Raw genomic sequence first — 26,589 nt, forward strand, 5'->3', positions numbered from 1 at the left:
TTACTTACATCTTCACGGGTGTTAAGGTCATGTAAATCCCCAAGCATCTGGTCCACAAACTCCTCAGTGAACAGTATCTGAACAGTAAACAAAGCAAAATGACAAACTAAGTATATGGCAGTATGTCATAAAAACCAAGTCTAACTAGTGGTACACAATTGAGCCCTAAGCTATACATGATTCAAAAGCCCACCAAATATCTGTTTTCAGCCTTGCAGAACCAATTATTGTGTATTTCCTGGGGGGGAAAAAACACTCCTAACCCCTTTTCAGACATACGCTGAACTCTATAATGTCTGGGTTTTACGAGGCATGTGTGAAATCAGCCGTTTCATTGAGTTAGTAACTCAGTTACCTTACTTACCTTAGTAATTAGTTACTCAGCAAAGTAACAGATGTTACTTTTCATGTTCTACATGTGATTACATTATACATTGTATAACATTTTTCACATCAGATGTTTATACAGTGGTATAAAAGATATCTGAACCTTTTGGAATTTCTCACATTTCTGCATAAAATCCCCGTCAAATGTGATCTGATCTTTGTCAAAATCACAGTGATGAAAAAACACTGTCTGCGTTAACTAAAACCACCCAAACATTTATAGGTTTTTATATTTAAATGAGGATAGTCCACAAACAACGACAGAAAGGAGAAAAATGAGTAAGTTAACCATCACATTTAATATTTCGTTGGCCCTCCTTTGGCAACAATAACTTCAACCAGACGCTTCCTGTAGCTGCAGATCAGTCTGGCACATCGATCAGGACTAATCTTGGCCCGTTCTTCTCGACAAAACTGCTGTAGTTCAGTCAGATTCCTGGGATGTCTGGCATGAATCGCTGTCTTTAGGTCATGCCACCGTCCCAATAGGGTTCAAGTCTGGACTTTGACTTGGCCACTCCAGAACATGTATTTTGTTCTTCTGAAAACATTGTGAAGTTAATTTACTTCTGGGTTTTGGATCATTGTCTTGTTGCAGCATCCATCCTCTTTTTAGCTTCAACTGTCTGACAGACGGCCTCAGGTTTTCCTGCCACAGCCCTCTCACAATTGGCACTGAGCTAGTGGAGATGGTCAGCAGTTTTAAGTTCCTGGGAGTGACCATGGCAGAGGACCTATCCTGGAACAATCATATTACCAGTTTTTATCAGTAGTTGGTAAGGCCCAACAGCGCCTCTTTTACCTGAGGAAGCTGAGGAGCCACAACATCCCCAGACAGGTGCTGGTGAACTTTTACAGCTTTGCCATCAGCAGCGTTCTGACGTATGCCTTTCTGGCTTGGTACTCAGGCTCCACCAAAGCAGACCAGCAGGCACTCCAGCGTGTGGTAAAAACAGCAGGGAAAATCATTGGGACCCCCTTCCCAGAGATAAGCACTATCTACAACACACGCTGTCTTAACAGAGTGCAGAACATCCTGCGGGACCAATACCACCCTGCCTATCACCTGTTCCACCAAGGTACAGATCCATGAACAGCCGTACTAAAAGACTTGCAAACAATCTGTACCCTCAGGCCATAAGACTGATGAACTCACAAGTACACTGAAACTGCTTTTGTTGTTGTGGGGTCATGAGGATGATTATCATTATTAGTTTTGCACCAAGCACTTTTAATTGGTGCTGACTACATAGTGTTGTTGAAACTCCAATCTAAATTTCATTGTTATCCTCACAATGACATCTGAATCTCAAAACATCCTGATAGACTTTTGAATTCATTCTTCCATTAATGTTTGCAAATTTTCCAGGGCCCGAGGCAGCAAAACAGCCTCAAATCATGATGCACCCTCCACCACGCTTTGCGGTGGGGATGATGTGTTGATGTTGGTGAGCTGTTCCAGTTTTCTTCCACACATGACGTTGTGTGTTACTCCCAAACAATTCAACTTTGGTTTCATCAGTACACAAAATATTTTGCCATAACTTCTGTGGCGTGTCCAAGTGCCCTTTTGTAAACATTAAACGAGTAACAATGTTTTTTTTTTTTTTTAGACAGCAGTGGCTTCCTCCGTGGAGTCCTCCCATGAACACCATTCTTGGCCATTGTTTTACATATAGTTTATGTGCGCACAGAGATATTGGACTGCCAGTGATTTCTGTAAGTCTTTAGCAGACACTCTAGGGTTCTTTTTTTCCTTTCTGAGTATTCTGCGCTGAACTCTTGGGGTCATCTTGGCTTGACGGCCCCTTGGGAGAGAAGCAACAGTGCAAAACTCTCCATTTGTAGACAAATTCTCTGTTGATTGATGAACATCCAGACTTTTATAGATCATTTTGCATCCTTCCCAAGCTTTATACAAATTAACAATCCTTGATCCCAGGTCTTCAGACAGCTGTTTTGACCGAGCCATTATGGACATCAGACAATGCTTCTCATCAAGACAATTCCTACCAGGTGTGTGTTTTATAGTGGGCAGGGCAGCTTTACACCACTCATCAGCAATTGGGCACACACCTGACTTAAATTGTTTGGTAAAAATTGGTTTCAATTGCTCTTTAAGTCTCTGAAGGTTCACTTACTTATTTTTTCCCTTTCTGTCATTGTTTGCATGTTATCCTCATTAAAATATGAAAACCTATATATGTTTAGGTGGTTTAAGTTAAAGCAGACACTTTATTTTAATCTGTGTCATTTTGACAAAGATCAGATCACATTTGTTGGTGACTTTATACAGAAATATGTGAAATTCCAAAAGGTTCAGGTACTTTTTCATACCACTGTATTAACTGATTGAACAATAAAAACACTAAACAGTATTAAGTATTTTAGAACATTTGGTATTTATTTGGTTACTCTTTACTGAAAAAAATAATGCTGTTAAGGCCGTTTCAAACTCGCGGCAGCCTAATGTGAAGGGTTCAGCGGCAACCAATTCATTGTGTATGTGGGAGTGGACTTCTCAATGAAAGTGAGCGGTGGATGGCTGTCTTGGGCGGAACTACAAGTTTGAATGAATTTGCGCCGACAGGCAGGGCCCAAAATAGCTCTATTTTCAGAGCGCTGACGTCAACAACGCATCCAATTAACAGAAGGGCAGGCATACTTATATCTGTGCTACCCGGCTGTTTTGGCAGACGGATATACGCAAATTACGATTTACAAAACCTTGATTAAAAACAAAAAAAACAACATAAGTTTCGCGAGCTCTGGTACACTTGAAAATGGTACCTCGGTGTGCGTTTGTGTGGAAATGAGTAACGAACAACAACAAAATGATTTATCTTATATGCCCCAAACTCCTTGAAATTGGAAAAGTCACTGTTTTCTTGTGCAACAATAATAGGCAAAGAATCTTCGGCGCATCCTTGCAGGTCGATGCAAAAACATGAACTCATCTGCATGACATTTAAACTCTTGTGAAGAGCTACTTATTGGTAAAAATGGAGTTCAAGCTCCTAAATGGACAATGGAAATGATTTGAAGATACCATTTTTGTGTACCTACCTGTAGCCAGGGGCCATGGGCTGCATACGGATGCTCCTCAGTAGCAAAGGCCCCCTCCACTCCCGTAGACACAAACGTGATGGCCGTGTCTCCGTTAATACTTTTGAAAGTAAAATGTCTACCGTGCAGCAAGCGGCCCCTGTGAGACAAAAATTTTAAGTTCCTTATGCAACTCGGGGAAACAGCGTGAAAATTCCCAAACTAAGTGTATAAACCTGAAAGCTTACATTTCTAACTTGTTACCTAACCACTTGGTGAATGTCAAAACATATGTGATCAAGTGTGTCATGACTACATTTTTTCCAGTTGCTAATCCTACAATTACGGTGTGCCAGTAATTTTTTTAATACCAATCTTTGAAAGTTGTGAGTACGTGTGAGGGCTTGATGGCAAAATGTTTTTCTCCAACAGAAAGCCATTTTCCAATTGTAATTGTCCCCTTTCCCTTCAGCAGATAAATATGATGACATTTTTCAATAAAACATTATGCAAACACTTGTTCTTATGTCATTCATCCTCGGTTCTTGAAGGGGACCAATGACATTGTTTATCAACTCCTCTTCCTCCAAATCCATGTCCAGCAGATTCGGAATAATTTACTGCTTGTAATCGCCCTCTACAGATTGGTTGGTCTTCTCCTGCTGTTCCACACCTTCTTCTACCCTTGCATTGTCGTCGTGATGCAATATTTCCAATATAATTGTGATCAAAATTTACTATTCCAGCAGAGAGAGAGGATATAAAACGTTGCGAATACAAGATTACCAACGTGAACTTCGAATGGATTTTTCCAATCGGCTCGGCAAAACCCGTTTAATTACCCGAGAAAAGCGAAGGGAAAGGCAGCAAAAAAAAAAAAAAGCTGAAAATGTCAAAAGTGTGGGAGCATTTCAAGCTGGAGTCCAAGGAAAAGACTGTTTCATGTATTCACTGGAAGACAGGGCTTGCATAACACTACCTTCGCTCGCCTAGGCCACTGCTACCCGCGGCACTACAGACGCTTCCGCACCCCCGGCTGGACCCCGCGACCGATGACCGTCTCCAAAACCCAGGCCAGGCGCCACCGCCCACCACCGAAGGCACCAAGTTTGGTAACACTTTATAATAACTATCCGTTTTACTAGTTAATGGATCATTATGAAACTGTTGATAAAGGATTTATTCTTGATTTGTGAAGTATTTGTTAACAGTTTGTTAAGCATTTACCTGGTGTTCCAATATGGTTGACCCCATTCTAAATGCCCATGCTAGTTGATGGATCTAAATAAAACTATATACACTTTATGTTGAAGGTCATAAGTTTTATTGGTTAAATATACAAAGAAAAGTACAAATATTTGTTGGTTCTATAGCAGATTTTCATAAATGTGCAACATGAGCGCTGCCTGCAAAATGCCTTTTCTTTTGAAGTGAACGGCATTTCTTAACCTGCAAAGATAGAAATGCCAAACATTACACACAAAAACTTGAAACGTTTCTACACAAATTGTGTTTCAGGTTAAGAACACCCTGTAAATGCTTAACAAACTGTTAACAAATCCTTCACAAATCAACAATAAATCACTTATCAACAGTTTACTAATGATTTATTAACTAGTAAAATGGATAGTTATTATAAAGTGTTACCCCAAGTTTACTCCAAGAGCAGAGGAGCGATACTCGACACAAGGTAAAATCAAGTTAACGTAGCGCTAATAAATAAGAATAACATTACTGTACCTTGCTAACGTTACATTAGCCCTGCAGAGGACTACAGAGGATACAGGCTTTATTTAATCTGTGAAAACAGCGCTGTAGAGTAATGAGGGTGTAAAATAAAAACATAATAACACCAACTGTCAATTTTAGCTGGGTAGTCATTGATGGATAAAACACCAAGTGGCACTGGTGCTTAATGTGCTCCAATACAGCAGGTATCATCCATTTATTTTGAACATTGCAAAAACTCAAAATCAGGACATATCAAGACGTACATTTTAGACTTAAAACTGGAACTTAAAAATAGCTTGACACAAATAGAAATTAAATTGAAACACCTGGGAAAAACGCATAACTTTTAAGTGATGTGTGGTATCAAGGGTAATGACATTTTTAGGTAAGAAATTAGATTTTTTTTTTTTTTTTTTTTTTTTTTTTTTTTTTGGAGTGAAAGCAGTGAATTTGTTGTTTTTTTCTAGTCACATCTGAGATGCAATTGTTGGCTGTTTTCAACAATATACATCTAAAATGAACACATTGTTGGTTCAATATTAGCTCAAATGTCTTGTTTTCTCATGTATATATACATAATCGCTGTTTACCTAAAAAAAATGTTTTGTCCGATTACTTGATTAATCAATGGGATTTTCATTTGCATTTATGTTACCAAAATATTCCATAGCTGCAGCCCTGAAATTATTTCAGATGCAAAACATTCCATCGTCAATAACACAGATTTTCATCTTGATAATTGGGCTGTATGCTTTCTGCTATGTTCAGTATGACTGACTCAGTGAGTAGGTTTATATTTTGCCATGCCGAAAACGATGCAGAAATCGTTGCGCTCACGTTGCCTTTTCTGGCGGGCGGGACTATATAGTCAGTAGTTAAGTGACAATTTGTCTTTTTTTTTTAAATGTTGCAAGAGAGGTTGCACAATAGTAGAATCATCCTGCCCCCCGACCAAGAAAAACAAGTGCACTGCTCAGCTCAGCTCTGAAATTGACATTAATATGCAGCATATAAATCTAATGTAATTCGGGGAACTTTTAGTAGCGTACCGCACGAATGCTATTTGTAGACCGCAAGGCTGCGTGACGTCACCATTGTAAACCGGAAGGGGTCAACATAAAAGTGTGCTCACATACAGCCCATGCAAGTACTGCTTGTTTCTGCCGGTAATATTTAAAAAAAGAACAAGGCGATTAAACACTATTGCTATGGAACTTGTAGAAATGACCAGACTTTACATATGACATATGAAGGATGTTTTCTTCATACGTTTCCCAAATCCAAAAACTCATAGGAAAAAATGTGAAGAATGGATCAGTCTGTGCAGACGTCCAAAAGACCAGTTTAACGCCAGCAAGGTGAAGCCATTCACTTTCATATGCAGTAAACATTTTGCTGGGGGCCATGGTCCTACAGAGGACAACGAGGTAAGCCATTTTGATATTCGTATTTGTTAGCGTGGCGTTTTGCCGTGCGTTGACTCACAATCAATCGTGATATTCATGAACAACCCTTTTTATTTAGTTACTGAGAACTGGGAATTAGGAATTTGTTGTTATGTGCAGTTGTTGGTCTTTTTGTACTAAGCCTGTTCATGCCTACAGGTAGGCTCTAGATATACAGTGCCTTGCAAAAGTATTCGGCCCCCTTGAACCTTGCAACCTTTCGCCATATTTCAGGCTTCAAACATAAGGATATAAAATTTTATTTTTTTGTCAAGAATCAACAACAAGTGGGACACAATCGTGAAGTGGAACAAAATTGGATAATTTAAACTTTTTTAACAAATAAAAAACTGAAAAGTGGGGCGTTCAATATTTTTCGGCCCCCTTGCGTTAATACTTTGTAGCGCCACCTTTTGCTCCAATTACAGCTGCAAGTCGCTTGGGGTATGTTTCTACCAGTTTTGCGCATCGAGAGACTGAAATTCTTGCCCATTCTTCCTTGCAAAACAGCTCGAGCTCAGTGAGGTTGGATGGAGAGTGTTTGTGAACAGCAGTCTTCAGCTCTTTCCACAGATTCTCGATTGGATTCAGGTCTGGACTTTGACTTGGCCATTCTAACACCTGGATACGTTTATTTTTGAACCATTCCATTGTAGATTTGGCTTTATGTTTTGGATCATTGTCCTGTTGGAAGATAAATCTCCGTCCCAGTCTCAGATCTTGTGCAGATACCAACAGGTTTTCTTCCAGAATGTTCCTGTATTTGGCTGCATCCATCTTCCCGTCAATTTTAACCATCTTCCCTGTCCCTGCTGAAGAAAAGCAGGCCCAAACCATGATGCTGCCACCACCATGTTTGACAGTGGGGATGGTGTGTTCAGGGTGATGAGCTGTGTTGCTTTTATGCCAAACATATCGTTTTGCATTGTGGCCAAAAAGTTCAATTTTGGTTTCATCTGACCAGAGCACCTTCTTCCACATGTTTGGTGTGTCTCCCAGGTGGCTTGTGGCAAACTTTAAACGAGACTTTTTATGGATATCTTTGAGAAATGGCTTTCTTCTTGCCACTCTTCCATAAAGGCCAGATTTGTGCAGTGTACGACTGATTGTTGTCCTATTGACAGACTCTCCCACCTCAGCTGTAGATCTCTGCAGTTCATCCAGAGTGATCATGGACCTCTTGGCTGCATCTCTGATCAGTTTTCTCCTTGTTTGAGAAGAAAGTTTGGAAGGACGGCCGGGTCTTGGTAGATTTGCAGTAGTCTGATGCTCCTTCAATTTCAATATGATGGCTTGCACAGTGCTCCTTGAGATGTTTAAAGCTTGGGAAATCTTTTTGTATCCAAATCCGGCTTTAAACTTCTCCACAACAGTATCTCGGACCTGCCTGGTGTGTTCCTTGGTTTTCATAATGCTCTCTGCACTTTAAACAGAACCCTGAGACTATCACAGAGCAGGTGCATTTATACGGAGACTTGATTACACACAGGTGGATTCTATTTATCATCATCGGTCATTTAGGACAACATTGGATCATTCAGAGATCCTCACTGAACTTCTGCAGTGAGTTTGTTGCACTGAAAGTAAAGGGGCCGAATAATATTGCACGCCCCACTTTTCAGTTTTTTATTTGTTAAAAAAGTTTAAATTATCCAATAAATGTTGTTCCACTTCATGATTGTGTCCCACTTGTTGTTGATTCTTGACAAAAAAATTAAATTTCATATCTTTATGTTTGAACCCTGAAATGTGGCGAAAGGTTGCAAGATTCAAGGGGGCCGAATACTTTTGCAAGGCACTGTAACAGCTTTACCTTTTCTGTTGTAAAGAAACAACCTTAGTAAGGGTGAAGTGTAAATAAATTGATAAAATTGTTATTATTGAAAACATTAAAAGTGTTTGTTGGCTGTCACTGAGTAGCATTTGCGATCACTACACAATAATAGCAATATAAATTACCCCCAAGAACGGTCAGAGACGTAAGACAACCAAAGGGCAAAAAGAAAGACAGGGCACTTGAGTGTAAAGGATAGCTTGTTGAAACAGGAGAATGTCATTGTCAGTGGCGTAAGGCAATGCACACAAGAAAAAGGTTCGATAAAAAAGCTAAATCTGGATCAGATCGGCTCTTTTCCCAGCCTTTTTCAGCGCTCGACCCTCAAGCCATCTCTTTAACTGAACATTTGTATGTGCTTCCATATATTTACCAGTGAACTTGACCCCAGGACATCATTTTCGGATAGAATTGGTAGGTTCAGCTAAGTAAACATCTCGTTCGTACACCATTTACATGCATCTAGCATGAGGGACAAACGCGAGTTTGACCCCCTTAGCAACAGTTGCTAACGTCATAAATATTAATGAGCAGCGGTGACGTGTTACGTGCGGTATGCTATTCATAATGCCTTCACAGTGTCATCAATTTCAGCCTTATGACAGTGAGAGTTTTATTCAAGGAAGGTAGGCAATGTGCTGATTTTAGTGAGAACAAAAGTTGTATTGCGAACAGGTAAATGTGCAGTACCGTAAGCAGAGGGGAAGCAGCGTGCCGGACTCTTGGTTAAATTTCAGATGGACGCTTTCCAATTGTCGCGTTCGTACTAACTCGTGAGGAACGATGGCTGTTGAGCTTTCGCTTTCCAAACTATCCTTTCGACTCCTGAGAACACACAAAGAAGAAAACTTTTAATAAATAAAATAGAAAAACAGAGAGGGGGGGCATTCATTTGAGTGTGATGTACTTCAATCAACAGTGAGAAAGTTGCTGAGCAGAGGTGGGAATCTTGGGGCACCTGACAATTACGATTCAGAGGCTACGATTTGATTATAAATTGATTATTGATGCAACCCCCAGCTATTAGGTGCTTTCGCACATTAGTTACAAAAATTGTACAAAAATCCTCTCAGGCGTAAATAAACGACTATTTCAGTATCAAGTTAACAATTCAAAACAGTAAAAAAAAAATACTCAAGTTCCCATTCTGTATCAGCAGCTTTAAACTGCATTCAATTAATTTAATGTTGTGAATCAACCATTAAAGTTGTTAAAATTGCTACATTTATTCCATAATTTCCCTTCAGTCTACTTTCGACATGTGAAAGTTTTATAACAGTTTCATCATGTAAACATAGATTTAAGTCAAGATTTTGCAGATTTAGGAGTATTTTAGATAAAACGTTAAATTGGTTCGCTCGAAAGGTTCGCTACAACAGCCTTCCAGAGAAGTCTACTGCTTTATGGCGACTGTTTACTAACGCTGGCGAGTCTGTCATTTCGCATACAGTTCTATATACATGTGATATCTACCGTAGCATTATGTGGGTGTAGTTTGTAGCAGCTGTCGGCCACAGTCAAGTATTACTGTTTTTTTATCTAGCGGCACGAATTGGCCATGACGTTTACTCTCGGTCCCATCCTCATTGCGTCACGAAGACCGCGCTGACTGTGTTTCAAGTTCTGCTTTACTCAGCATATTTAATTAACGGGAATTTGAATTTTTGTGAATTGTTCTCGAATCTTCCGCAGCCGAGTGGCGAATAATCTAAGAATCGGAAATTACACACACCTTTATTGCTGAGTGATAGAAACAATGGATGTGTAGGTTTGTACAAAGCGATGCAATTCAGTTAAAGCTTTTTTTTCCCCCAAGTTTGGTTGTGTAATACAGTGATCCTTCGTTATTTGTGGTTAATGGGGACCAGAACCAGCCGCAATCAGTGAATAACCGCGAAGTAGTGCACCCAAAAAATACAACAAAAAAAGAAGAAATTCAATGTATTTATTCAGATTTAGCATTGGAAAGAGAGAGACATATAAATTCAATAATTATGATAAGTTTTAAAAATGTTACTGTCCCGCTGAATTATTTTCAATTCAGAATAAACTAGTAGTAGAGAAATGCTTGGCTTTATTAACCCTTTAACACCGAACGTGTCGGCAGCGACGCGTTTACGCATATAGTCTTTGAAGCTTCGTCACGCTGTAATTACGTCACCCACGTGCCGCTGGTTGGTCTCGTTTGAAAGTGCGGAAGTTGATGTCCACACCAGTTTTTATTTGAAGTCAATCGACCAAGAAAAACGGGAGATAATGTCATTTGAATTTTATATTTCATTGCACTCATAAATATGCATTAAAACACTGCATGGACCATGTATCTATCTCCATATTTCCATCATTTCTTGTCCTTTTTCAAAACCGAAAGCAGCACAAAAGACTACACATCCCAAGAGCCGTTGTGATGTCAAAAAGGACGAACCGAATGTGATCATTTTTAATAAGTTTCCGAGCGAGGCGCCAACTAATAAAAGGGAGGCATGCGACGCAAGCAACGGCCGGTTGATTTGAGCGAGCGACTTTGAAACGTGCAGAATGAATCTAAAACTACATTTAGCGCAAGCTAATGCATTATTTCATTAACTCAAGGAAGAAGATGAGCCGTATTTGTCGTTGTTTTCCTGGGATGAGTCGGCGTCTCGGCGAGTAGAGGTGACAGCAACGCGCAAACGGCAAAAGAGTAGGCTGTGTGACACTGTGTGTGACGCAGCTCCGTGACCTGTTCAAGAAGAAGCTTTATTGAGTGTGCAAAAAAAAAAAAAAAAACTATATTGGGTCGCATGCCTGAAAGTTTTGAATTTAACTGAACTACTTGTCAATATTTTTTACAATACTTTTTTCCTATGTTATATATATATTTTTCTTCACTATAATCTTTTCAATTTCATGTAGAAGCTTGATTGCATCTACGTGTATAATTTTGATAAGGTGATGGGTACAACACCTAACTTCACAAAGAGATATCCTCCAAACCCTTTGTGTGTTAGATGATATATATATATATATATAATCTTTTTTCTCACTATTTTGCACTGTATATAACCTGTTTTGACCATAGTATGTGTAAAGGCCAAAAACGCCTATGACCATACCTGCGGTTTGTGTTGAATTGTCAAACATAAAACTATTCAATCTTATTTTTTTCTATTGAATGTTTATCCTAACAAGTTGAATAAATATTATCAAGCTTCAAAACGGTTGGTCGAGCATGTTTGGTCGTCAATGGGACATCAACATTACAAATTTTGAAAAAAGATTTTGGGATTTTTTTTGTCTTTTTGGGTCCAAAATGTGGATTATAATTGGTCAGTGAAGAAAACAACAGTTTGGACATGAAGTTCAAGGTGTCCTGAAAAAAGGGACCCAACTTGGCCATTGTAAACATTTTTTTCTTTGAAATATAAAGGCAACATCAAATGCATGCAAATTCGGCCAAAATAGGCTTAGGTGTTAAAGGGTTAAATGCTTCACTGAGTGAGTCTAGTCAAATCCGCTCGAAGCTGCTCACTTACACACAGTAAGTTGCCACAGCAACTGTTTAACAAGTTAAACAATTATTGACGTATGCGGCGCTTTTGAAGTTCGGGACTCTGGCAAGATCAAACAAATTCATCTGTCAATCATTGTTAACTCTAGTAAACAACTCCGGTGAACGTGCACTGCCTGCCTGACAAACAAAGAGCAGCGAGAGGGAGGGAGCAAGAGTGAGAATACGTGAACAGCTCGTGACAGCTCGTCTGTATTTTTTTTTATTTTTTTTTAATCGAAAACAAATCTGTGATGGACTAAGGGCGCGAAGTTTGAAGCGCGAAGTAGCATGGGAATCACTGTAATCTGCATATATTGTAGCATGTCTAAAATTGTAGTAATGCAACGCACATGAGTGGCTTCGAAAAAAAAAAATGGATTCCATAAATTGGGGGAGGGGGTCATTTTTAATATCAGTTTTAATTAACCTTTAATTAACCTTAATTGTTCCAAATTAACCAATTTTTCTAGTAGTAGTAGTAACCTGATTATGACTCCAGAGTTCTTTTGTACTGGAGGTGATGTTTTTTATTTTGAAGACATGTCAACTTGCATTTTTATTGTAGTTGTTTAAGGCTCCTCCAATATTTCTTCATTTACTTTTCAAAGACATTGAAAATGCCTGTGTATACTCACTGAGGTCTATCATGTCTCTGGCTACTGATGGGGGGCAATGCTGCCTTGGTGTTAAACTCCAGGCCTTTCCTCAAGGTTTCCCTGATCTGTTCTGTGTCTGTCGATACACACACATACGGTAAGTTGCCGTGGTATGTATTATCCTACTACACGCTCTATACAAACTTCCAAGACCTTTATCAGAGAGCCTGCGAGGCTGCGAGCCAATGCAGATGGATCGACTGTCCTCGTCGTCGTCGGGCGGTCTACTCAGGTCGTCCCACACGCACTTGGCGCTGACCCCGCTCAGATTGGAGCCCTCCGTCTCGATGCCATGGTCCACTCGGTCCTGCTTGGATGAGCAAATCAGACGCAATCATCAACATAAGGCCTGAAGGGTGGTGAAGATTGCCTGGATTAGAAATACAGTCACAACCTACTTTTTAATTAATAAAATGAAATGTATTAAAAAGCTTTGCTGCAACCCAATTACAAGTAATACTGTTAGGGCGTGGAGGATTACACGGCACATGGAAGGCAGATCGAGGCTTACATCAGTCTTTATACCAATCACGGATAACCCTGATTTCTTACCAGGGACCTTAAGTGGTTCATTTAAGCATTGGACGACTAAAGGAATAGCCTCCCTCGGTGATCTATTTGTTGGGTCTACTCTCATGACTTTCAATCAATTTAGGGAAAAATATGACATATCAAGGAATGACCTCTTTCTTTATTTTCAGGTCAGAAATTTTATCATCAAAGATACATCTTTGCTTGCGGACAATAATGTCACACAAATAGAGAAGCAAGTACTTCTTTCTCAGGGGAACGCTGCCTTTCGGAACTTTTATGTTAGTTTACAAAATTGCTCAGGTTTGGGAAATGAGTCACTGAGGGGGGTCTGGGAGAGGGAAGTTGGTGTTGAAATAGCTGGGGAAATGTGGGACAACATTTGGACGAACGCAAAAAAAAATGGCTGTTTGTAATCGAACAAGAGCCATTCAATTGAAGATTTTGCATCGAGCACATGTTGCTCCCAACCGTCTCTCCAAATATAGGAAAGATGTTTCTCCTGTTTGTCCTAAATGCCAGACAGAAATTGGTGCTCTTACTCACTGCTATTGGTCCTGTATTAAAATACAGAAATATTGGAATGATGTCCTGTTTGAAATACAGAAAATTCTCTTGGGTCTTACAAATGACCGTGTTAATGACAAATATCAAGAAAGACTTTATAATATTCTGACTTTCTGTGCTCGGAAAAATATTCTCATGCATATTGATAAGGCCCCCTCACTGTCGGGTTGGCACAGGACAATAATGGGATATATTCCACTGGACTTTCTGACTTGTCTTTTACACTCCAAAACGGATGTATTTGAACAATCATGGAAACCGTTCCTAGACTACACTCAGGACAATGTTTCTGCCATTCTGACGAGGGCATTTGTGTAATATAGTACTTTCTTCCTTGTATAGCTTTCATTGTTCTGCACTCCTTTAATTATGTTCTCGCTTGCTATTCCCAGCTTGCCGTTTTTGTTGTTAGTTTTTGTTGGTTTGCCTTCATTTGTTCTATCTGTTCTTGTCTTTTGTAATGTGGCATATGTAGAAAATCAATTAAAAAATTTAAAAAAAGAAATAGTCACACACCTAGGACAAAAAAAACCCTATTGAAGAAGGTCCCCTACAAAAAAAGAGGTGCGACTTTAAGCTGTGCAGCCACGCCCTTATTCAAAACAAAATTGAATCTTCTAATTGGGCTAATTCGACCAAGTGTGCCAAATTTCGTGGCGTTCTAGACTGCCTAAAGAAAGGCATTGCTCTGTAATTCACCGCCATGCTACGAGAGAGGTGTGGCTTTGTCTTTGCACCGTTTTGGGGGACTCCTGTCGAATTCCTTTAGTTTTCCTCCTGTCATGTACAGCAATGGCAACGGAGATGAAACATATGTATTTGCAGTTGCAGCTAATCAATATTGAACAACAAATGTTGTTAATATAAATGTTGAAGCGTAGGCGACACAGGAGACGTTTGCGAATGTTTGAAAACGGCGGTGGTGTTGTGCTGAACCGGGAACAACGTTCTGAGCGGACTAATGACAGTCCTTCGACGTTCACATCACGCGCGATGATGTGACGTGAAGTCAGGATTTTTTGGGAGGTGCACGTCAGGCTACGGCGCAGGGTCATAAATCGGGTCTGCGTTAACGGCGTAGGTCCGATATCACCGCTATGCAGAAGCACAAGTCAGATGCAAGATGACAGACTTGACCATGGTCAAATGTTGTTGTGCTGCGCTAAGCAGTTGCATTTGATACACAAAATCGGGATCTAATGTGGCGGTTGTGTTTTGCATACTGTTCCTGAATGGACCGTGTGAGAGTGACAGTGGCCGAGACAGGCGGAGCCTCTCGGGGCGGCCGTTTCGTGAGTCTCACTGTCCTGGAAGTGGCGACAATTTGACAGTCTAAAAAGTCAAAGTGAGAACGACTGTGCGACTTGGGGTGCCACGCGGTCCCCTTTCACGGTTCAATTTTCCCCCATGCATTTTTATATACTTCAGTTCGCTCGGCATCGAGTCAAGAGAGCGCGACCCCGCCGCTGGGCAAGTGACTTAATTTATGCTACATTTCATGCAGCGTCACAGCACTATGCTATGACACTGCACGACCTCTCCCCTCCCAGGAGGTAGGTATTTCCTCTTCTATTTGTCCAATCAATGAGTCTGCCTTTCGTAGTGTAGCTCTCCAACCAGTCCCTGGTCCTCTTGGTCTAATTTGAAAGCGCCCTTAAAAAACTTCTGGAGTGAGAGCCCATTTCTTCCAAAAACAAAGGGAGAGTGCGTTCTCTCCCCTGACAGACAGTATACTGTATAGTCAAATAAATCTTTTGTTTACCCTTAATTTTTATGTAAGCCTATATCCCTTTAAGTAAGTGAACAAAATGTAATTAAGCCTTACTTGTAGGTGTGGATCAATGTCAAAGATGGTCTCCCCTCTTCTCATGTCTGTGATCAGCCAGGGACCGCCGGCTCTGTATACATAAAAGGAAAGCTATCGTTAAAATTAGTTATGCCTTTCACAGACTACATGATTTTTTTGGTCTTGCCCGACTATAGCAGTGTCAGGTTATATGATATTGTGTCATGATGCCTACTGCTATTACTTTTTCATCACTGTGGCCAACCGTGTCAAAATAATTCCCAATTATGCCAACTCGCAACAATGACCCAAAAATTTATTTTTAGTTTTCAATAAATGGTGTGTTGTAAATTTACTCACACTCGAACCCCTCGCATCAGTTCCAAAATGCCTTGACCGTTCCACTGCTGTGCCGCCTGCAGCTCCTCAGTACAAACGCCCACAATCTGCGGACCGAAGTAGAACATTGTTGTGTGCAATGCCCATGCTATGGATCAGAGCAATGATGTGGCCTCAAGCTGCGTTCAGACCGGATGCGTTTTGTCACGCAACATCGCGTCGTTCGCCCAACGCCCGTTGCCAGATGCAGTTTTGTGTTTACACAGACCTTTACGTTGCCAAAAGTCAGCGTACCCCAAACAATTTCTGGTTCACGAAACGGAAATATACTGCAAGTAGAGATGCACGATAATTATCGGTCCAATAATAGGAATTATGACGTCATCCCCATAAATCCAATAACATTGCTAATTGGCCCAATAATATATAATATGTTTGGCACGGTGTCGGTGGATTGGGATGTGTGCGTTTGAGTTGTTTCATGGACCAAGCCCACAAAGGTCTCCTCTACTGTAGCACCAAATGTTTTATCATTGTTCAGGGGAACACATCGTCAATGGTATTGACTGATTGTGATTGAATCACATTTTATTATTTGAAAAAATAAATATGAGCACTTTATTTGAAGTCAAAACTGTTCTTTGTTTTGTTCGTTATGATAATGTTTATGTCATCATGAAAATTCTGGTTAGGTCAGTATTTTTGGCCTACACCTGTTCAAAAACCCATGTGAATATACCTTTTAAAATTACACATATATTATCGGTTATCGTATCAGTATCGGCCTTGGGTAGGAGGAAGTCATCAATATGGGTATCGGCTTCAAAAAATGAATATCATGCACCCCAAACTGCAAGTAATATAACGACTACAATTTTTACAACTTTTTTCCCCCTAACATTACTTAAATCTTCTACTATTACACAAAAAGTAGCATTGCGTTGATAAAAACCTTACGTTGTTAAAAGTCTCAGCCCGTGAAATCAAACGAACTCCAGATCACGTAATGTTATAATAAGCAACAAAATAAATGTAATCTTGAAATACATGTAGTCCCTCGGTTGCAAAGGAGTTCCATTCCTATGCTAGCGACGTAACCCAAATTTCCGCGCAAGTCGGAATGAACTCTTTTAGACCCCTAAATACCACCTTAATTTCAAAATAACTGTTTGTTTGAAAGTACTGCATTATATTTTGTTTAATGACGGAGGATACACTGCCCTCTGGTGGCAGCATTGGGTCTGGCTGGACTTTTGCCTTGTATTGACTGAGAAGACTCGTCTGACATGGCTATAAGGACATGTGTGCTCTGGTTTGGTCCACATAAAGGCCAAATTATACCAGTTAGTGTTGTAGCGGTGGAGCCGATCAGTTTCCATTCCATCATATCGTTCAAATTTTACCGGCCGCATATGTGCTACGGATTGACTGCAGACCAACTCCGGAGTGCCAGAGTCCGCCGGATGATTTGGGCTACTTTCTATTTTTGCTGGAAATGCATCTGTCAAAATGGGCTGAGCCAAGCCTCCAGTCAACAGGCCAGGTGCTTATTCAAGGTTCAAACACCAGTGAACATGAACGATGGAACAATTCATTATGGAGGTGGAAAGTCACAAAGAATAAAAAGGAATCTGCATGGAACGCCATAGCAGAAGCTATGAAGATGGACGGTGAGTTATGCAATTTAAAACTATAATTAAATAGTAGAGAACAGGTTGTTGACCTGGTCAGGGTGTCACAAACCCACGGTAAAAGTAAAAAAAAATCAGAAAAAATGTTCACTCAAATCAGTTCGCCTGTCACCAGGGGCGGACTGGTAATCTGTGGGTTCTGGAGGATCACAGAACGGCCGGTGCCCTGGACGGCCGGCGGCCGCCATTCATTATACATCACTGTTTTTATCCCCTCTAGCCTCTCATTATCTACAGACTCAGTTCGCATCCAATCCGACAGGTGGCAGCAATGCGCTTGGCTGTTCATCGCCAGTCTGATAGAAGAACGAAGAAAACACAAAGTACCCTTCATTGGTTCTTTGTGGAAGCAAACTAGCGACGAGCATTAATGCACAATATGGATGGTGGTGGCAAAAAAAAGGGTGGCGCGGAGAAGGTTAGGGAGAAAAAAAATTAAAGAAACAGGAGAGCAAAGCATTAAAATGTCTTAAGTTGAGAAATATTTTCGCAAGCAGCAGTCTGGCTGCAACGGCCACGTCGGGTAACAGCAGCCTAGCCCCCGGCAATGGTGAGAGGGGTAGCGGGAGCCGCTCTGACGTGCAGCCGGTGCAGGGAGAGAGAAAAGAAGAGGAAGGGTGTAATGATAAGCTGGTGGAAGTTCCCCAGACAAGCGCAGGGCAAGTAAAACGGGATGAAGAGGGTCACTTGCTCGGTATACTGGCAATTGTTATCCACCAGGCAGCTACATTTTAAATGACAATCAAAGGGTTAGTGCCAGCTAGTCCTTTTGCAATCGTGTCAAGTTACAGTATGCTAGTCCTCCTATCACTCTCCTAAAGAAAAATATTTTAGCTGTAAAACAATGTATGCACACGCAGCAGCAATATTAATTCATAAGAAATATAACAAAATATTAATAAAATGAATGGTTTTACTTTTAAAGTTTAGTAAGATAAATTGATATATTTTTTAAATCATGTATATATCGTTTTGTTTTCTGGTTAATACTTTCCAATGAAGGTTATGTATCCAGGATTTGTCTTGAAATGTTTATTGGTATTTTCATTGAAATTTATTATTTGTATGGCAAGATTAATTATGGCAGGGGTCTCCAAACCGGTCCTCAAGGGCCGCTGTGGGGCCTGGTTTTTGTTTCAACCGATCGAGTACCGATAGTTTAACCAATGAAGTTTCTGCTAAAACAAGCAGCACATGACTGCACTTGTAAAACACCAGATTGGTGCATAGGTGTTGTCTTGTTTTGTTGGAATGAAATCCTGCGGCCCTATGTGGAATAGTTTAGAGACCACTGAATTAAGGCATTAACAATGAAATCATTTTATAGACATAGATATATAGAGATATATTATAATAAATTAGATACATAAAACTTGCTTTGAAAAATAAATTCTTTCATTTGTTTTTTCAGGTTGATCATAGAGCTAGTACAGAAAATGAACCCAACTCCAGTTCAGCCTTGCAGTACTTTGAGTGCCCCAAGTCAGACAGTCACAGTCTAGACACATTTTCTTCATTTTCTCTCAAAGTGCACGAAATTGATACATTTTACAGTAAAATGTAAAAAAAAAAAAAAAAAAAAAAAGTCTTCCCGGGGGTGGGGTGGGTGTGTGGGGGGGGAATGCCCCCCATACCCCCGGACCCCTAGGGGGTCTGTGTTTCCCTTCGTATAGCGATTCTTGTGGGCTGGGCTGAGTCAAAGTCCAGGGCTGCTTTTTAGTCCCAGTCCGCCCCTGCCTGTCACTCTGCCTCTCTGTTGAGTACAAACTCCCGTGTGTTTGTCGTTGTTTTTAATGGAGCTGTCGGACCGCAGTTGTGCGCAGCCGGTATGTTTTGTTCCTATTTTTAACGTACTGCAGAGCACGCAGTCAACAAAGAGCATGGCAGATCTGTACCATCTGGTATAATTTGGCCTTAAGGCTATAACATTTCTAATTAAGTTTAGAGCTACAGTTTGTGGAGTTACGTGTGAGCTATTTATACGTTAGCATTTGTAGCATTTAAGCTAGTGGGCTTTGGCTAGGCAAATTAGGCTAATGTAATATAATCATGCATATTGATCAGACTAGAATAACGTTTGAACATTAACTGTTTTGTGTCGAGTGTTCTATTGTTAAAATGTGTGTTGTTTCAAACATAAGTGTAAATATGTGTGTTACAGCTTTACGAATTGTAGCTTCTGAATCATAATCGAATCATTAGGTGCCCCAGGATTCCCACCTCTACGAAGTCTTTTTTTTTTTTTTTTTTTTTTTTTTTAAACTGTCTTTGAGCTTTTGTTGACTGGATGTTGAAGAAGCTTCCGAGCTAGTTCCGGCAACTGAAGTCACGTGAATGAGAAAACATATTTGATTGGCCTCTTCCTCGTCATTGCTGAAATCTGTGACAAAACTCAGCTATCTTCTCTGCGGCGTAAAATTTTAAGGCGACATTGCGTTGCGCTTCATGCGTGTTGCCTGTCGCGCTTATACACGTGATTACATCAATTTTGTATGAAATCCCATCGCACGACGAGGAAAAAGAAAACGCATCCGTCTGAACGTAGCTTTAGAAAAAAACTGATGCATCAACCTGCATGGAATGATTTTTTTTTTTTTTTTTTACAGATAATATGATGTGATTCCTATGGGGAAACAACCAATCAGTAAAAACAAGCATGTCCCTTTAAAAAAATCATCATTCAAAATGTGCAATAATTTAACATCAAATGAGCTGTCAAACTGCATGGCAAAAGCAGCACGTCTGTTGTTGAAGAGTAAGGCCACTCGACTCGAACCCACCTGTAGGAAGCTGACGGTTCCAAAAGGAGTTTGGATAGGGTGCATTTGAGGGTCCTCCGTGAGCAGCATATGCTGAATGCGAGACTCGCTGTTGTCAAGTGGATTGTGCCATGATATGTGGTCACCGCTGCAAAATGTGTTCTCTGTAGACATGAAAAGGTCAATTGTAATCTCTCGTATGTGTGAGTTTGCATTTGGACAAGAGATCAATCGATTAGGGCAGGGGTGTCCAAACTTTTTGCAAAGGGGGCCAGATTTGGTGTGGTAAAAATGTGGGGGCAGACCTTGGCTGACGTCCTTTACGTGGAACAATATATTTAAGCAAATTTTAGCAAGCCATTCTGTGTGTCACATTTGCGTTATTATTTTTTTAATTAATAATTTCCACAAAATCTTGCAACTCCTTTGTAGCGTTTTCTTTCATCTCTTGGGCTCTTGCGAAATACTGCTACTGTAAAATTAAACTAGCTTTAAGTTGCTTCAATTTCCGCTGCGTATCTTCCCTGTAATCTTGTCGTACATGTCAGCAAGTCTTGTTTGGTAATATCGCCTCACATTGTACTCTTTAAAAACAGCGACTGTCTCTTTGAAAATGAAGCAGATGCAGTTTTTGCATATTTTAGTGAAGAAATAGTCCAATTTCCACCTATCCTTGAAGTGTCGGCCGTCACAGTCAACTTTTTGTTTTTTTTGGATTGATGCCGTTTTAGCTAATTGGGAGTAAAGCGTCACGCGGGGTAATGTTGCTTAGAGTGCTGCTGCCTTTTAGTGGGTAAATGAGGAGCAGCATTTAATGTCTAAGCTATTTCATATGCTGGTAGCAGTACTGCTGACCGATTTATTAGGTCTGTGTGCGGGCCAGACATTATTGATTTTATGACAGAGGCTGGGGGACGGATGAAATTTGACCACGGGCCGCATTTGGCCCCCGGGCCGGACTTTGGCCATGTCTGGATTAGGGTGTTTCAGGACCAATACCGATTATTATTAGTTAGAGGGGCCAATAATGGATTTTTGGAGCCAATATTAATTTGCAGTAAAAGTGTAAAATTGGCATAAAAAATTGATTAATGCAAACACTAAACGTCATTGAAATGTCTAAAGCATGTTTATTGAAACACACAAATAAAACGTAATAGCTCCAGAAGTGCCCGAATATCCAAGACTCAGAAACATATCTTATAAAGTTGAATAAAAGGTCAAATAAATAGCAAACTGAAATTTTTCCACAGAAAAGAAACCCCTGATGACGTTGTCAAAGTATCCTTGCGCAAGGTACTAAACCCCACGTTTCTCCTGGTGCCGCATTACCAGTAGGTAGATGATTATATAGTGTGAAGCCAAAGTGGCATTACAAGTGTAACTCCATTTGCCATTACCAGTTAACCAATCAGAGAGTTAACAGGGTTTAAACTAGTGCAGGAGACAGCAGGCAGGAGAGAGAGGCGCGGCTGCTTCTAAACTGAAATAATCCAGTTTTAATGGATTTTTTCCAGGGCTATCAAAATTAACGCGTTAACGGTCGGTAATGAATTTTTTAAATTAATCACGCTAAAATATTTAACGCAATTAACACATGCGCGGAACAACCCACTCAAGCATTGCCGCGAACAGACTACAATGGCGCTGTTTGAAGTATATTGAGAGCTAAGGCAGAGACAAGCAAGTGGAGTGGACGCAGGTGTTACCGGCACCCGCCAAGGGGGCCGCTGTTATTTTCAATGTGACCGGCATTGTCAGATTGAGCAGTGAGGAAGAAAGTGGTCGAGTGAGAGAGGGAGCGAGAGAGTAGAGAAAGTGCGCAGTTAGCGCAGGCTCAAGTGCTGCGTCCCCCACATGCTTTTGTTTTGTTAATAAAAGCACCCACAAAAAGCCATCCAACGCCTCTCGGTGTTTGTAAGAACGCCGCCATCTTCCTCAGGAGGAAATCGGACGAACCGAGCCAACCGACGACAACCAGCCAATATGAATCGCCGGTCCATAGCACCGCCAATTACCAAGAAGGGCGAATTGGTAATGCGACATTTATTTGAGCCGCGCTACTTAATGGAATAAGCGGTGGCATCTCTTCCACAACTGTTTTAACTATTGTGGCAAGCGACATGGGGAAGAATAACTGGAGATGATCTTTTGCTTAACACCGTGTATTGTACTCGACGCAGAGAAGATATACCATTTGCAGCAACCACTGTGACTCATGGTTGCTCAAATTCCCATCATGCATTTGGGCAGTTAAGAACATTTAAGTTGATACAGTATCATTTAGTGAAAGCACAACAAAAATAATATTCCTATCTCTCAAAAATAAAGTAATGTTCACAAAAAGAAAAGCGCTCAATGCAAAGAGATCTGGCATTCCCAATCAAAATAGCTATGCAAAATAATACTCTATTCAAACATTAAGTTTAGCTCAACAAATACACTAGATGGCAATATTTAGTCACAATATACTAACTATCAAAATTACTATAACTTGTACTCACATTTATCTTTTAAGAATTACAAGTCTTTCTATCCGTGGATCCCTTTCACAGAAAGAATGTTAATGTTAATGCCGTCTTGTGGATTTATTGTTATAATAAACAAATACAGTACTTATGTACAATATGTTGAATGTATATATCCGTCTTGTCTTATCTTTCCATTCCAACAATAATTTACAGAAAAATATGGCATATTTTAGAGATGGTTTGAATTGCGATTAATTGCGATTAATTAATTTTTAAACTGTGATTAACTCGATTAAAAATTTTAATCGTTTGACAGCCCTAAGAATTATGTTTCATTTTAAGTTAAATCATCGGTGCACATTATTTCTCACCTGACTGGAAAACGTAGCGAGCCAAGCCTTGCATAAGCTCAGCAGGCCAGGTCGGTGGGGCTGTCTCCCCCATCTCTCTTTTCAGCCTAAAGGTGAGCTCGAAGCCAAAGCCGCTGGGTTTGTCGATTCCTGTGAATCTAACACAAACACGCTAGTGAGGCACAAAACAGCAGTTGTGCTTTTAGGCCTCTTTCATATGCATGAGCTTTGTCTGAGGAACAATAGTAATCAAAATGAACAGCTAGGGGTGAGATAATTAGGAATATGCTGATTAGGAGGAAAAGGAGTGGAGAACTGGGGGTCTCCTCTCCCCATATACACGCAACATGTACTGTATACTAATTCTAGTCTTAAATAGTCAAATAAGACTACATCCCCGCTCTTGCAAACAAAGCTGACACAAGCCAAAATAGTAAACAATGTACTTTCCTACTTACTCATGGACCCTGTTGTCACCATACAAGTCGCTTAGTCCAAAACTGACATAATGCCAATGCTCTTGAACCTCTTGATTTGAACTGCCCGTATTTCGATACATACTAATGTAATCCAACGGGTCTGGACCACCTAACCTGCAAATCAAAACAAATCAAAAATAGTAATGAGTCAGAAAATTCCATGGTTTACCCTCTAAAGTGAATTGACACACAAGTGGTATGTGCACATAATGTATTTATTAGTTTGTAAAGCTTGTGTAAAACTTCATACACTATGAAAAGTTGAAATAGGGTCACGACGATAATGTAGCTAAATTGTTAGCTTCGTAGCCAAGTCTTTTCACTCAGTACCGGTAAACGTAACTCAAGATGAGAAAACATCAACAAAGTTATGTGTTTGGCCTACCAATATTTCACAATGGCTGTAACTTGAAGCGGATTTGCCTGGTCGGGATAAAGTCGCCGACATTCCCCGTAGATAGCCTGCAGTCCTGGGGGAAAAAGAGACGAAAGTCCGTGCGCTTGGGCACCGCTACTAGGCCGAGCTTCATCCATACCGCGGCCTCGAACCGAGATTTATCAGGCTAAAAAACACAGTGCGTCCAACTAGTTGGAAAAAACTACCTCTCCTCGGAGAATATACACTCAACAAAAACATAAATCCTTCACTTTAGCACTGCTACGGACTTTAGTCGTTGTGCTTCGCCCAGATGGGACCCAGCCTGCCCTCTTGAGCATCCTCTCCGATAACGCGGACGATTGGCAGGAATCCGTGAAACGTCATAGATTGACATTGCTATTAACCAATGAAATAAGATCTTGGCTGAGCGTTGATGTAAAATACATAACTATATTTGGCACGAGATGTGAAGAGCGCACTGTCTTGTCGTTGTTCCTTGTCGGCCATTTTGAATCAGAGACATTCGCTACACATTACATTATAGTCAAAGGAGCGCGTCATTCAAAACATTAAATATTAATTAATAAATATTAATATGAATATATATGATCTTTATTCCGGAATCTCACAGTGGGTCCATAGCACACACACACCAACAAAGAAAAAAAAAAAAAAGAATACCGTACATACGGAGACATAATAATAAAGTGAATAAATAAGTGCTCAATTTTCTATCGATTTGCAAACGGCTTGGTTTGTCATCAATGTCAAGGTGCAGTTATTTAGTTGCATACTTATTTATAACTATAATACATAATTTTCAACAAACAGCCTGAATCATAGCTACGTCAAAATGGTTTGTTATAGACCAAACCGTTTGAAAATCTGTCGAGATTTTGACGAGTTAAACATATTTTAGTGGCGAAAATCACCCACTTTTCATTCAGTGCAGTAGAGCCCACTAGAGAAGCTTACTGCTTTAAGATGGCCACCGGTTACTCACGCCGCTGGTTTGCATCTAGTGCTTTGTATATGTGATAGATCGCAAAATTGGACACTTACAATGTTTATTGTTGTTAACCCTTTCACACAGGGGCGGAGCTTTGGGATAAATGTGAGTTGATGGTGGGGTGGCTGCACCAGGGGGCCCAGTTTGTGGGTGTAAGGGGAGCCCGCTCAGGTCGAAGGGCTCCGGTTGTACCAAGTCAGACCTGTTAAGTTTCACGATTTGGTCGGGAGACTCCCGATTTTGACCCCAATGCTCACGCCTCACGATTAGAAAGCCAAATCTCCCGATTTTCCAAAAATGTCCTTTTTTTTTTTTTTTTTTTTTTTTTACGTTTTTGTTTGTCAACGTTTTGTAACGATACCATTCGGCCCGATTCGGAAAGTGACCAACAACGAATAGCCTGGCCGTCTCCGACTTCCCTGCCCTCCCTCCCCTTCAGAGCTGGAAAAGCCCAACCCATAAATCTGACAGGGAGGGAAGAGGCGAAGCACCACCGACTTCCCAAGATGCTGGCACTAATAAACCGGCTTTTAGACTGGTTCAAGTCTTTATTTTGGAAGAAAGAGATGGAGCTGACCCTGGTCGGCCTCCAGTATTCGGGAAAAACGACGTTTGTCAACGTAATTGCCGTAAGTACTTACTCTACCTACCACTTGTCTTACTTTATTTCTATTTTCCAATGTTAATATCTAGTTGTCTAGTCTCTTCATCACTAGTCACCCGGTGTCCCCTTTCCCCCCTCCCCTCTGGGGAGGGGCTATTTTTCAGCTGCAGCCTCCTGACTGTCCGGACCCCTGGCTGGATAGACGTCCTCGCTGCTACCCCCGTCTCATCTGACTAGAGGGACTTCTTCTTGCACCTTCACTCCACTGTATTTTTACGGACTATAATTTCGCTTGCTAATTCCCATTAGCCGTTCTGGGGTTCCTGTCTATCCGTCCTGGGAGTGGATCTCTCCTGACTGTGGTACTCCCCAAGGTTTCTCATTTTTCTCCCAATTGACTCCGGAGTTTTTGGAGTTTTTCCTTGCCGGCATGGAGGGTCTTAAGGATAGGGGATACCCAGGACTTGAACTGCATCTATTCATCTTTGTTGCTTCATTTCTAATTGTGTATCATATTGCCTCTGTAAAGCCCTTTGAGACTTCTGTTGTGATTGAGGGCTATACAAATAAAATTGAATTGAATTGAATTGAATTAAAAGTCTTACCTGCCAGCGATAGCTAACTAGCCTAATGCTAATAGCATTAGAGCTAATGATGGGAGAACGATGACGAGGAAGAAGTCGCTGCTCTACTCTGTGTTTTCGTGGATCGAACATCATGGAATATTAAACCACTGTGGTCCTACCCCCACAATATATGAATTTAAGTGAGAAAGCGTATCGTTACTTACTTGAAGTTTAATCATTTAGATTCGCTATTATGCTAAAGCTAAAGTGTATACTATACACTTTATTACATTATATCATTATTACTGTGCTGAAACAAAAAATATAAAGTTTCAATTCTAGGTTACAATTCAATTAAAAAACTGCCATGACAAAGATACTTTTAAAAACAAATATGGTTAATTTTCTAAATGATGTAATTAATGTTT

At 40.5% G+C, this 26,589-nt stretch overlaps 1 protein-coding gene across 2 annotated transcripts in view; it reads right to left on the minus strand.

The window, feature by feature from the left end:
• The window catches only part of sufu (suppressor of fused homolog (Drosophila)), a 30,118-nt gene extending 5,323 nt beyond the window's left edge, over positions 1-24,795 (minus strand). Inside the window, exons 1-11 of one of the 2 annotated variants that reach the window (XM_057848715.1) lie at positions 23,989-24,795; positions 23,583-23,717; positions 23,146-23,282; positions 20,325-20,467; positions 15,875-15,960; positions 15,554-15,626; positions 12,784-12,937; positions 12,610-12,706; positions 9,133-9,267; positions 3,454-3,592; positions 9-77 (exon numbers count right to left, since the gene is read on the minus strand). In XM_057848715.1, the coding sequence (XP_057704698.1) occupies positions 9-77; positions 3,454-3,592; positions 9,133-9,267; positions 12,610-12,706; positions 12,784-12,937; positions 15,554-15,626; positions 15,875-15,960; positions 20,325-20,467; positions 23,146-23,282; positions 23,583-23,717; positions 23,989-24,137 (1,317 nt within the window). In that variant the 5' untranslated portion in view covers positions 24,138-24,795. Of the gene's footprint in view, positions 1-8; positions 78-3,453; positions 3,593-9,132; positions 9,268-12,609; positions 12,707-12,783; positions 12,941-15,553; positions 15,627-15,874; positions 15,961-20,324; positions 20,468-23,145; positions 23,283-23,582; positions 23,718-23,988 lie in introns of both variants that reach the window. The other variant, XM_057848714.1, reaches the window with a different exon arrangement.
• Between the last annotated feature and the right edge of the window lie 1,794 nt (positions 24,796-26,589).

The sequence above is a fragment of the Corythoichthys intestinalis genome, chromosome 10, assembly GCF_030265065.1.
Source record: "Corythoichthys intestinalis isolate RoL2023-P3 chromosome 10, ASM3026506v1, whole genome shotgun sequence".
Lineage (NCBI taxonomy): Eukaryota > Metazoa > Chordata > Actinopteri > Syngnathiformes > Syngnathidae > Corythoichthys > Corythoichthys intestinalis.